A 13,700-nucleotide genomic window follows, 5' to 3' on the forward strand; every position below is an offset into this window, starting at 1 on the left:
GGCCCAGAGTCACTAAGGGGCCCCATGAAATGCCCCTGGTACCTTTTTATAGGCTTTTTTGGGTGTGCTTTGAGTGTGGGCAAGGACACAGGGGCCCCATGATCACCCATTGCCCAGGGACCCCATGAGTTGTCAGTCCGCCCCTGTTCCACGGTCAACTGTTATTGGTATTATAACAAAGTGGAAGCAACTGGGAACAACAGCAACTCAGCCATGAAGTGGTAGGTCACATAAAATGACAGAGCGGGGTCAGTGCATGCTGAAGCACACAGTGCGCAGAAGTCGAAAACTGTCTGCAGAGTCAATAGCTAAAGCCCTCCAAACTTCAAGTGGCCCTAAGATTAGCACAACAATATTGCATAGAGCGTTTCATGGAATGGGTTTCCATTGCTGTGCAGCTGCATCCAAGCCTTACATCACCAAGTGCAATGCAAAGCATCAATGCAGTGGTGTAAAGCACGCTGCCACTGGACTCTAGAGCAGTGGAGACATGTTCTCTGGAGTGACCGATCTCTGTCTGGCAATCCGATGGACATGTCTGGGTTTGGCGGATGTCAGGGGAATGATACTAACTGCATGGTGATAAGTGTAAAGTTTGGTGGAGGGGGATTATGGTGTGGGGTTGTTTTTCAGGGGTTGGGCTTGGCCCCTTAGTTCCAGTGAAAGAAACTCTTAAGTCATCAGCATACCTAGAGATTTTGGACAATTTCATGCTCCCAACTTTGTGGGAACACTTTGGGGATGGCCCTTCCTGTTCCAACATGACTGCGCACCAGTGCACAAAGCAAGGTCCATAAAGACATGGATGAGTGAGTTTGGGGTGGAGGAACTTGACTCGTCTGCACAGAGTCCTGACCTCAACCCGATAGAACACCTTTGGGATGAATTAGAGCAGAGACTGTAAGCCAGGCCTTCTCGTCTGACATCAGTGCCTGACCTGGAAGAATGGTCAAACATTCCCATAGACACCCTCCTACACCTTATGGACGGCCTTCCCAGAAGAGATGAAGCTGTTATAGCTGCAAAGGGTGGGCCAACTCAATATTGAACCCTACAGACTAAGACTGGGATGCCATTAACCACTTCCAGTCCGGGCACTTTTACCCCCTTCCTGTCCAGGACAATTTTCACCTTTCAGAGCTGTCATACTTTGAATGACAATTTTGCGGTCATGCAACAATGTACCCATATGAATATTTTAGCATTTTTTTTTAGACAGATAAAGCTTTATTTTGGTGGTATTTATTCACCACTGGGATTTTTATTTTTTTTGGTATATAAATGAAAATGTCCCAAATTTTTGAAAAAAAGTGTTTTTCTTATACAATTTTGCATATAAATAATATTTCATCATAAATCTTGGCCAACATTTATTCTGCTATCTTTTTAGTAAAAAATAAATAACCTAAATTAGTTTATAACCAAAAATTATAGTTTTTTAAACATTTTTTATACATTTTTATTTTATTTTTTTATATTATTATTTATGTTTTTTTTTTACATACTTTCACCATGGTGACACTGTACTACTTGTGGGGGGTGATGAAAATTTTTTTTTTTTTACACTGATTGCTTTTACACCCATAAAGGCTGTAAAAGCAATCATTTCTCCTTCTCTCTGGCTGCATTCTTGCAGCCATTGAGAAATACTGTGTGAGCTGTGATTGGTCACAGCTTGTCACATGGTACAAGGCTGTTGTGAATAGCCCTGTACCATGTGACATCTGTGATCATTCACAGATTTCACACGTAGTACGCAATGATGTCAGAAGTGACATCTTGCTTACTACTCTGCATGTGATCACTGATTGGCCAATCAGTGATCACATGATCGGGACTTCGCACAGAGGTCCCGTATGACAATCGGTGTTCCACTGTGTCTGTATGACGATTGGAGGACACAGAGGGCACCGGATCGTGGTACTGCGCGCTCCCAGGGAGCGTGCACAAACGGGACGGGAAGGCACCCGCCCCTGCACTGCCACTGTCTGACCGTTTATATACAACAGCCAAACGGGAAGTGGTTAAAGTTCATGTGCGTGTAAAGGCAGGTGGCCCAAAACTGTTGGCAATATAGTGTATGTCCAGTGTGCGGTGTTGCTGCACGTATGTTAAAATGTATATTTCAGATGTTAACATACATTGTGTTATGCAACCCATTCATATGGCACTGAAACACATGTTGAATGTACACTAGTGGTTTATACTGGGTTTACACTAGTGGATTTTTTAACAAAAATACATATGAAGATTCACTGAAAATTCTCAGTATATTTGACAGCTTGATGAATGTCGCTGGACATTTCATTTGCTTTTAACATTCGATTTTGGAATGAATGTAATTTCCTGAACAAAAACCACATATATGGTACTTTTAAAAAATGTTCATTCCATAAGAAAATTTCCAATCTGCGCCTTCAAATTTTCAGAAATTAACATTTATTTCACCCCACTAATGATTAAAAAAATTAAAAAACGTTCTGCAAACAAAAATGTTTGCTTTGAAAATCTTCTAGAGTATACCCAGCTTTACTGCAACACATACGTATGAAGTCAGCTTAAAAGTAGTTACCCTGAATTTTTAAGTAGTTGATTGTACAGTGCCCAAAATTCTCAGCACTGTTAACAATCACTAATAAAGAAATATATATTTTTCTTCCTGCTCTTAGGGTTGCCACCTCATCCCTTTAAAACCGAACACATATTAATTACACAGGTTCTGGGGTAAATGTAATGCAGACAGGGCACCAAGTAAGCGTAATTACCACCTTAATCAGCCACAGAACCTGTGTAATTAATATGTGTTTGGGTTTAAAGTGATGAGGAACCCTATCTTGAAAACTATTATCACAAGATTTAACTGCATGCAATTAATAGATATACAGTATTTTCTGGCGTATAAGACTACTTTTTATACTTAAAAATATACCCCAAAAATTGGGTGTCGTCTTATACGCGGGGTATAAAATGTGAACCTTGAGTTTGTTTGGGTCAAGCTGGCTGGATGTGCAGTAATGTACATACAGTATACCGTGCTGAGCCAAGCTGGCTCAAAACAAATGTCCCTGTGACAGATTAATCTGTCAGCCCGCTGGATGTGCGGTATATACAGTATACTGCGCTGAGCCAAGCGGTTTCAAAACGTACCGGTACGTCCCTACTGTAATCGGCCCGCTGGATGCGTGTATGTACGGTAGCTGCGGCTACATACAGTATACACTGGGCCAATCACAGTGAGTGATGTATTCTACTAATGAATACAAAGCCTGCTCGGATTGGCTGAGTCAGAGAGGTGGGCTGATGATGTCACAACCTCAGCCAATCTGAGCAGGCTTTGTATTCATTAGTAGAATACATCGCTCGCTGTGATTGGCCCAACGTATACTGTATGTAGCCTCAGCTACTGTACATACACACATCCCACGGTCTGATTACCGTAGGGACGTACCGGTACGTTTTGAAACCGCTTGGCTCAGTATACTGTATATACCACACATCCAGCGGGCTGACAGATTAAGCTGTTATAGGGACATTTGTTTTGAGCCAGCTTGGCTCAGCACGGTATACTGTATGTACATTACTGCACATCCAGCGGGCTGTATATATACTGTATACTGTATGTAGCCGAAGCTACCGTATTACCGCACATCCAGCGGGAACCATCTGATTTGAAATTTGATCCATGTGATGACTGTCTTACAAATGTATCACAAGATGTCATTCTTGAATTTATGATGTCAGAGGATGAACATGAGGATTTTGAAGGATTTTAAGTACCGGTAAGTCATAACCATTTCAATTAAAAAATCTGATGTTTTTAACCTCCTTAGTGGTATTCCCGAGTGTAGCTCGTGGTAAAATTTGAGTACCAAGAGCGGTAACCCCGAGCTACACTCACTCGGGCTTACCATGCGGCGTTGCTCAGGGAGTCCCTGCAGCAGTTACCTTGTCCTTCGCTCCCACGATGTGTCCCCTGCAGCGTCCCCGGCCATCTCCTCCGGCCGATGCCAGCATCCGGCTTCCGTGTTCCGGTCCCTGTGACGTCGGGACGTACGGGCGCCGGAACCGGCGGCAAATTTGAAATTTTTTAAAAAATGTAATTTTTTAAAAAATGATTATTACATAGTAAAACATTGCTGTTTCAATGCATTTCACATACATTTTGTCCCTACTGCTTTGTCCTGTGCCCTGCCTGCATTTTGACTGTTCTTTCTGCCTGGAAACTTAGAAAAGTCCATGGCGTCCAAAAAGCGTCCCTTTATGTCAAAAGCGGTTTTAGACCAGCTAGAGAACAGCGATAGTAAATTAGAACCACTTGCAGAATTGAGTGATAATGATTTGTGGGGAAATTCGTCATCAGACACTGAAAACGATTTTGCGACTTTGCTCAGCGATGTGCGAATTTGCCTCTGTATTTCAAATGTCAGTGTTTTTGGTTTGATTATATTATTGAATTAAATTTATTATTATATTATTATTTTTTATGATATTTATTAAATTATAATTTATGATTTCGTGTTTCAAATTTTATCATACCCGGGATGTTTACTAGACTCTTGTTCGTACAGATTTCAGTGAGTTATTCCTAAAAATTACAGCCTACAATAAAAAACTACATATTTCCATGCAAAAAAATGGTACCGCTTTCAGCACAAAAAATCGGAAATAATCATACCGCCAGGGAGGTTAAATGGTGTTGCCTCGGAAGGGGGGTAGACTTATACTGCGAGTATAGCCCAAAACCTACGTTTTAACTGGAAAATTAGGGGGTCGTCTTATACACCCAGTCGCCTTATACGGGTATTTTTTTTATAGCTGATTTTGGACTGATTATTGAATTATTCTACAAAACCCCCAATATACATTTTCCTTCCTGCTCTAGGATTATACTATTTGGCAGATTTCTGAGTGCTCAGATCTGTCAGCACAGAGAATGCAGACAATAAAACTGATTAGGTCCTCTCTGGCTCTCTAGCTGGCTGTTTGTAAAAGTGATTTTCACTAGCTTTCAGAAAAGGAACTGAAATTTGCATTCACTTCTATCCAAAAATGTCCCTTGGGTGTGTCACATGATAATCATGTGACGTAGCAGGCAGCGTACACTGCTGCAATGGGAAACAGATGGAGGTCATGTGACCAAATCCATGTGTAGGGGGTTAGGAGCTACTATACAGTTACCTGATCATCCAGCACAGCAAAGGACCCTGCACGTTGTATGCAAACAAATGCTGTCCTAACAGGAACATACACACTGCCAGCCATGTAGGTATGTTTATTCAATCATTGAACATCAGATCCTTGATATTACTATATGGAGGTACTAATATGTCATTTCTTTTCTTTTCAGCTTTGCTTATCTGCATCTGAATCAGCTGTGGGTTCATTTCCTTGTTTCTGCACTTGTCTATATAGCCCCCTCTTCCTCCCATCCTCTCCCCCTGTCCACCCTCACTCCCTGCAGCTGGAAGTGTTTCCTCCGTGTGCCGCAGAGAGGGGGGGTGGGAGGAAGTGACAGGCGGGAGACACAACCATACTTATGTGGGATGCACTGAAACTCTACGGTGCAACATCAGCTCTCCGCCAACATCTGTACCCCCCTATTCTCTGCATTCATTTTCATCTATCCCGTTTTCATTTCTTCAACTGCCACCTCCATCTTTTACTTATGTCCGTCCGACCTCGCTAACCCTTTTTCTGGATGTCCCCTCCCTGAGACAGCCTGGAGGAGAGAGTGTCAGCTGGTGGGATGTGGACAGCAGGGTAAGATCAATGTAAATTGTGTTTCGTTAATGCAGGACATCTGTGCGGTCTTCTGAGACCCTAATAATGACCAAGCGTTCTACATTGGAGTAGTGCGGATAGCTCACATAGCCGATTGTCTATGCTTGTGTCCTAACACTTCACAATCCAGTTAATAAGTTTAGTGATGGAAGAAGCAGTGGACTTTAGAATGGCATAGATTATCGTGGAGAAATTAGTGCCACTCGGGACATTTAAAATAGCTAGGAACTGCTAACCATTTTAAATTAAAGGGGAATACCACCAATTTCACAAAAATATAAATCCACCTATACTGCAAAGAGAAAAAAATGCATGTATTATTTTTTTGCTCTGGAACCTACAAAGCATTACAGCTGGGTTATTTGGATTGCAGGTACAATGCTCTACCTCCTGTATATTCTTCCTCTACCTCAGGTCTGTGCAGAGGCATGGACCTTCCATTACAGAGCTGCCAGAATTATCAATGAACTACAAGTGCAGTGGCGTCACCACACTTGTGTTCCATTGAGAACTACAGGCAGTACCACTGGCAGATAGGACTTGTAGTTTTTTTATTCATAGGTTTCTGTGAATGATGCTGCTGTGTGGGTAGAACCGCAAAATATAACAGAAACTGCGGGGGAGAAGACCCCTGGATTTTGTAAGTGGGAGGAGGGAGATTTGAGGGTGGGGACTCTGTGGGTGTAACATGAAATATGGTCAGAAAGATTACTTAGCTTTTAATAAAGTCATCTTTTCATTCAGACTCTTAAACTCCAGTTTTTTGCTATTCTGGCAGCCAACAGTATAATCAACACTAATTGCTTTTAATGTTTAGGGACATTCACAACAAATTTGTGAACTTTCAGTAGGTTGACCCTTGCTACTGAATAGATCAGGTTGTACATTCTAATTCAGAATCCATGTACTTTGGGGCATTGCTACCAAAGATGGTACACGGTGCCCATCTGGCCACAGTCCCTATAACATTTGGACAAAGTCAGAGGGTATGGCACAACTATTCTGATAGGTACCTAATACCAGCTCAGTAGTGTTTCGTAGTTAGGCTGCCCATACATTATACAATTTTATTGAGAATTTTGCTTTAGATTTACTAAAAAACATATAATATGAGGTCAAACCCAAACGACACTTTCAATTTTATCCAATTAGGCAGGCCCTTGCACTTCATAGTTGAAGGTAAATCTAAAGGAAATTGGGCAGAAATTGGACAGAAAATTGTAAAGAAATTTGTATAGCGTATGACCAGCCTTAGGTTGTATGAGGACAGTGTTAATAAATACCCATGACACGTTGCTTGTGACTTGTCAATCCTGGAGTTTTCAATTTTGATGTATTAGTAGCTCCCTGCTTCAGTTTACTCCTGATAGAAAAGAGGGGTCTTCAGCTGCTTTATGTAGGGTGTCCAATCAGTAAAATTTCCTTCCAGTAGGTCTGAACTTCAAGTTGATGCTATGACTTAGTTCCTAGTATATATGTATTCATTTTATGTCTATCAAAAAACAAGCAATGCATACTTGCTTCCATTTTAATATTGTTTATTGTCAATTTTCAGTATGCCCACTTACATTAGGTATCCACATCAGAGTTCCCCCCTTACATCAGATATCCCCACTAGAATACCTCTTACATGAGGTTTTCCCATCAGCTTGCCCTCTTATATCAAGTGTCCCCATCAGTGTGCCCCCTTACATGAAGTGTCCCCATCAGAACACCCCCTTACATCAGGTGTCTCCATCAGAACACCCCCTTACATCAGGTGACCCGATCAGCATGCTCTCTTACATCAGGTATCCACATCAGAGTGCCCTCTTACATCAGCTATCCCAATCAGAGTACCCCCTTACATCAGATATCCCTATCAGATGGCCCCCTTACATCAGGTGACCCCACCACAGTACCCCCTTACATCAGGTGTCTCCATCAGACTTCCCCCTTGCATCAGATGTCCCCAGGAGAGTGCCTTCTTACACCAGGTATGCCATCAGAGTGCCAATTACATCAGGTGTCCCCATCAGAATGCCCACTTATATAATGTGTCCCCATCAGAATGGCCACTTATATAATGTGTCCCCATCAGAGTGCCCCAACAGAGTGCCCCCTTACATCAGGTGTCCCCATCCCCCATCAGAGTTCATCCTTACATGTGATGTCCCCACCAGAATACCTCTTACATGAGTTATTCCCATGAGCTTGACCCCTTACATCAGGTGTCCCCATCAGATGGCCCCCTTACATCAGGTGACCCCACCACAGTACACCCTTACATCAGGTGTCACCATCAGACTTCCCCCTTACATCAGATGTCCCCAGGAGAGTGCCTTCTTACTCCAGGTATCCCCATCAGAGTGCCTCATTACACCAAGTGTCCCCATCAGAATGCCCCCAACAGAGTGCCCTCTTACATCAGGTGTCCCCATCACAGTGCCTGTACCCTATTGTGCCAGGAAGGCAGAATGTGGGAGCCAGGAGGTGGAGCAGACCTCAGGTCTAGAAAATCCACTATCTATCCTCCTATGATGCTGCGGTTCACCATTTAGTGATGACTGTCCTAGAGCAAAGGCATCGCTTCATGTTTTCTTTGTGGGCAGCATCTTTGAAATTACATGTATTGGAGGTCATTGACTTGATGGATGTTCCTAGAGAAACTGGGTGTAAACAGGGGGATGGCTGAGATCCAGTTTAAGTCTAAAGTGGAGAAGTCCTTTAATACATTCCTAGTTTTGAACAGCATGGGGAAGGCGTTGACGTGTTTTAGTTGTGTCTGTGTGCCAGTTAGGTATGTTCCTCCCAAATTTGTATCCTGAGGGAAGGTTAGTGGAAATGCAAAATTTTGCAATTGTCCCCTGAACAGAAAAAAAGGGGAATCTCCCAACAGGGACACCTGCTCCTTTGAAAAGTGTCAGAGGTGAGATGTTTTGTTTACTTTAATAATTTCCCTATTTTCTGTTCCCTGGGTAAAGGAAATAATGAGAAATCTCCATAGGGACACAGACAGCCATAAAACCTGAGGATACTCCAAATATAGAAAAACATTTGGGCTGGTGTTGTTCCTTAAAGTGACACTAGACTCTGGTTTAAAAAAATCTACTCAAGTATGTGTTTTTAATTCAAAAAAGTACCTTCTATTGTTCTCAGCCTCTATGAAATCCCTAAATCTCTTAGAGGGTGGCTGTGTTCTTTTCCATTGTCCCCATTGTATGTAGAACATTGCCAACCTCTCCTGCTCATTCCCAAGATGGACTATGAACTATGGATGATGGACTATGGGGTTTGTAGTGTGTATACAGCAATCCACATGACTGTAACTAATGTGCACTACTTGTTCCAAACCAATGGAAAAAAGAATAAAAAGGAGAGGGTTGGGTGCTCACTGAGGAAGGTATAAGGAAGCAGAAAAACACAATAAGAAACAATTTCATGAAAAAAGATTACGGGCCATTAAGTAGTGGAGGTGTATGGATTATTTTTAGAGAATAAGGGTATTTAGTATAATTTTCTATTATAAAATTATTTACCGTAGCCATTACATCTTCATGGATATTCTAAATATATACTGTATAATACTGACTAAATTGAATTTACTTCACTTACTTTTTTTATATTTTTTCAATAAAACCATGGTTTTTATTGATTTTTTTTAAATGTGTTTATTATTTTTATTTTTATTCTCAGTCTCCCTGAGGCTTCCTTGTGGGTCTATATGTTTTCCAGTGTCAGAGAGTGAATATTTTCCCATTTGTAGAGTGTTGTTGATATTCCAGGATAATTGTACTACATAATGCTGAACAATGAATGACACAGATTTCTAGGTTTTGTGTTAGACATTGCATGAATTGCTCATTGATTGAGGATGTCGAGCTCTAGCTAAGCATTCTATGTGAATGACAGGAAACTTCATTCATGGGCAGTTTCCTGGCGGCTGTGATATTAGCTTTCTTTCTGCATTCTCCCTTTGTCTTGATTATTTTTAAAGTCACTGTTTTTTTAAAAGTCAGATTCATTTTCTCAATATATTGTTCCCATTGGGCTTGGTTTCTTGTGTTTTCACACAGGCAGGCTTCTGTCCTGGATGGGGGTCCACAGCTTCAGAACTCACCCCCTTTTGAAGATTGGACTACATCCTCTAAACCTGAAACTTCAAGATCAATCCCTGAACGAGGTATGGAGAAGCCTACCTATGATTTATCTCGACTACGCAGCTCCTCTGTGGAGATCAGGGAGAAGGGGTCAGAGATCCTGAGAGAGGAGCTTCTCAAGGCTCAGAAGGTAATTATTTTGTCATGTAATTACCAGTGTCTTCTATTTTGGTTATATCAATCAATATGGATATAGCGGAGTATTACTAATAGTACTAATAGTATTATTAATAGGTAACAGAGTTAATAATGATAATTCAGGTGAACTGATATTAAAATTTGGAGGCACCTGTATATCTGTAAACTGTTTCAGATCCACATTTAAAGGATAATTTCACCTTTTGTAACATGTTACATGTTACACCCGTATTCAGGGAGTAAAAAGTAACATATTAAGAAAGGTCAGACCCCTGCTCCCCCGTTGTGACAGCTAGCTTGGGGATCTTCTGCCCCCCGCTAGCTGTCACAATTTAAAAGCTGCGTCACTCATTCACAGTATTCTGCGGCTGTCGGCTTGTGGTTCTCAATGAACTAATCATGGCGCTATTGAGCACTGTGGTAGTTAATTGATTCTTCCTGTCAGAGTGTATCTGTTTGTCTGCACTAGGTGCGAACACACAGATACACTGACATCTCTGCAGGAGTCCTGCATGGCAAAAGCTTTCTGCTGATCACTGGTGCAATGCTTTTCAGGCTCCCAAAACAAAAAAGAGTACATGCACATTTTTTTACTCGCAAAAAAAAAAAGTGCATTTATTTTTTGTAAAAAGGTGAACTTATCCTTTAACCACTTGCCGCCCTGCCACTGTAGATATACGGCGGCAGGGCGGCACTGGCAGGCAAAACCACGTTTTAAAACGTGTGTTTTGTAAACAGCTAGGGGGCGTGCGCGAGGCGTGCCACCGCCCTATCTGTCCTGCCGTTCACCGCCGCAGATGTGAGTCGCCGGGTCACAGCCGGTCCTTACCGGCTATTCCCCGGCGATCGGCGGCAAACAGTGACAGACAGCACAGCTGCAGTAGCTGTGCTGTCTGTCACTTCCCTGTCAGCTCGAGGATGAGCTGATCGAGAAAGAACAGTTTCTCTTTCTCGATCAGCCTTGTCCTGTGCAGCACACACCCCCGCCCCCTAGTAAAACACTCCTCTCACTCCTATAACCCTTCCCTGCAAAATAAAGTTAACCCCTTCCTCCCCAGTGCCATTAGTACAGTGTCAGTGTTTTTTTTTTTTTTTGCACTGATCACTGTATTAGTGTTTTTGGGGATGTCAGTGACCCCAAGTCAGTACCCCCCAATGTCAGAATGTCCGCCGCAGTCCCGCCATAAGTCGCTGGTCGCTGCCATAAGTCCCTGATCGCCGCCATAAGTCCCTGATCGCCGCCATTATTAGTATAAAAAAAAAACTAAAAATCGCAGTATCTTTCCCGCCATTTGTAAACGCTATAACTTTCATGTAAACCAATTAATTCACACGTATTGTTTTTTTTTTTTAGAAAAGACATGTCGCAGAATGCATTTTGGCAGAAATTTATGACTAAATTTGATTTTTGCATTTTTTTTTACTGGACATGTTTTATAGCAAAAAGTCCAAAATATTGTTTTTTTCCTCAAAATTGTCAGCCTTTTTTTTAAGCGCAAAAAATAAAAACCGCACAGGCAGTCAAATACCACCAAAAGAAAGCTCAATTTGTGGGGAAAAAAAGGATGTAAATTTCATTTATGTTCCATATTGCATGACCGCGCAATTGTCCGTTAAACTAGCGCAGCGCTGTATAGCAGAAAAATGGCGTAAATTGCAGTATTTATACCATAGTTTGTAGATGCTATAACTTCCACACGAAGCAATCAATATACACTTATTGGGGTTTTTTTTACCAAAAAAATGTAGCAGAATGCATTTTGGCCTAAATTTATAACCAACTTTGAGTTTACTATATATTTTTTATAGCTGAAAGTAAAAAATATTGTTTTTCTTCAAAATTTTTGGTTTTTTTTGTTTATAGCGTGAAAAATAAAAAGAGCACAGGTGATCAAATTACACCGAAAGAAATCTCTATTTGTGTGAAAAAAAGGACGTAAATTTTGTTTGGGTGCAGCATTGCATGACCGCGCAATTATCAGTTGAATTAGTGCAGCGCCGAGTAGCAAAAAGAGGCCTGGTCATTAAGGGGGGTAAATCCTCTGGAGCTCAAGTGGTTAAAGTAGAAGCCGGGTCAAAAGCTAACTAAGCTTAAACCGTATTCCCACCCTTATTCTAAGCCCTATGATAACTACTCTGTAAAGGAAAGATTTAACTAATCTAAGGGGGCTCCAGTCTGGTCACGAGATTGAGTCCCAGAGCCAGCTTCAGTGTAGAGTAGGGACAGTGGACAATGGATGCCCCATAGTAAGTCTATGAGTGACGTCACCATCCAGGCACTGCAGCTGTTGTTGCTGCCTCTCCTCTACACCGAAGCCAGCCACTGAGGAGATCATGTGACTGGACTAGAGCACTCTTAGTTTAGATAAGTACAAGCATCTTTCCTTTACAGAATAGTTAACATACGGCTTAGAATTGGGGCGGGAGTAGTTTTGAGCTTAGTTAGCTTTTGACTAGACTTCTACTTTAGTCACCTTTTTTTAACCTTTATGTTATATACAGTAGTGGACAAAATAAGAGCTTCTGTGTTAGAAGAATTATTGGCTCTCCCACATTCAGGTAATTTCCAAGAACAAACCCTTATTTACTGAGCAATGTTAGATGTAGGTGAAAAGGTCCCCCTGTGATGCCCTGAACTCTCTAATGGCTCATATAATGCAGCTAGGGTCAGATAAGGAATATCCCCTCCACTTTCGATCCAAATGACATCAAGAGGAAATGGAGCATTCTGCATGCCTCAATGCTGGCCAATGGTAAGTAGAGTAAAAGGAGGAAGACACCACAAAAGTTCCTAATATGTTCAGTCTTTATTATTATCAACATTATGGTGAGCCTTACATGAACATCTCAGAATACCCCTAATACACCTACCTGTGTCCATTATACTATACAGGTTTCCCCACCCTTATAAACGTTGATGATTGGGGACCAGAGAGCTGAAACACATTAGATACTTTTGTGACTTATGTTGACAATAACAAGGACCTATTGGACTTACTAGGAATTTGCTTGGTGCTCTTCTTTTTCTTTACTTATCCTTCGCATCCCACAGGCCCACTCCTGCACACCACTACTTAGAAAGCTGCCTTCCCTTCTAATTCTTGAAGACTACTCCTCTCAATCTCGAACACTACTTCTAAAACTAGGGCCCAGTACTCCACCAATACCCTTAACCTCAGTGCTTGTCAGGAAGGGAGCAGATAAAGATTCTTTTTGCCTGACACTACCTGTATATTACCAGAATCACATAAGGGCATTATGTAAAATGTCTCAATTCCTTCTGGTCTGTATTCAGGTCTATTTGATAGGGAATGGAGTCTCGGCACCTAGTTGGCTCACATCTCATGTAAATGGTCTTGACATGCTTCTCTTGGAAAACTATCAGTAGCCTAAGCATATTTAAGTATATTATAGGGGGCATTGGGCTGTTTTTGACTCTAGTGGAGGTGCTATTTCCAGGGAGCACTGCGGTTATACTGATGTGTCAGTTTTTATGGGAACAAATACATACTTTCTGATTTTTCTTCTGAACTAAATGGGAATTTTTTTCTGACTGTGCAATTATGAAATCATAATGTTGTATATCTATCCCTAGTATGTAACATTTCACATCTCAATGAAGTATGTATAAAATAGATAAAT

The 13,700-nt window shown here is 41.5% G+C and overlaps 1 protein-coding gene across 6 annotated transcripts in view; it reads left to right on the forward strand.

Annotated features, from left to right (window-relative positions):
* The first annotated feature begins 5,134 nt into the window (after positions 1-5,134).
* Positions 5,135-13,700, forward strand: part of RAB3IL1 (RAB3A interacting protein like 1) — a 53,589-nt gene continuing 45,023 nt past the window's right edge. For 5 of the 6 annotated variants that reach the window (XR_016306576.1, XM_089655028.1, XM_089655030.1 and 2 more), the window contains exons 1-3: positions 5,135-5,266; positions 5,348-5,760; positions 9,837-10,050. Coding sequence is in view for 5 of the 6 variants with exons in the window: in XM_089655028.1 (XP_089511154.1) it covers positions 5,747-5,760; positions 9,837-10,050 (228 nt within the window). In the remaining variant the exon portion in view is untranslated. The remainder of the gene's footprint in view (positions 5,267-5,347; positions 5,761-9,836; positions 10,051-13,700) is intronic. The other variant, XM_089655029.1, reaches the window with a different exon arrangement.

Source organism: Staurois parvus, unplaced genomic scaffold, assembly GCF_062004578.1.
Source record: "Staurois parvus isolate SC_StPar_1 unplaced genomic scaffold, SC_StPar_1.0 ptg000818l, whole genome shotgun sequence".
Taxonomy (NCBI): domain Eukaryota; kingdom Metazoa; phylum Chordata; class Amphibia; order Anura; family Ranidae; genus Staurois; species Staurois parvus.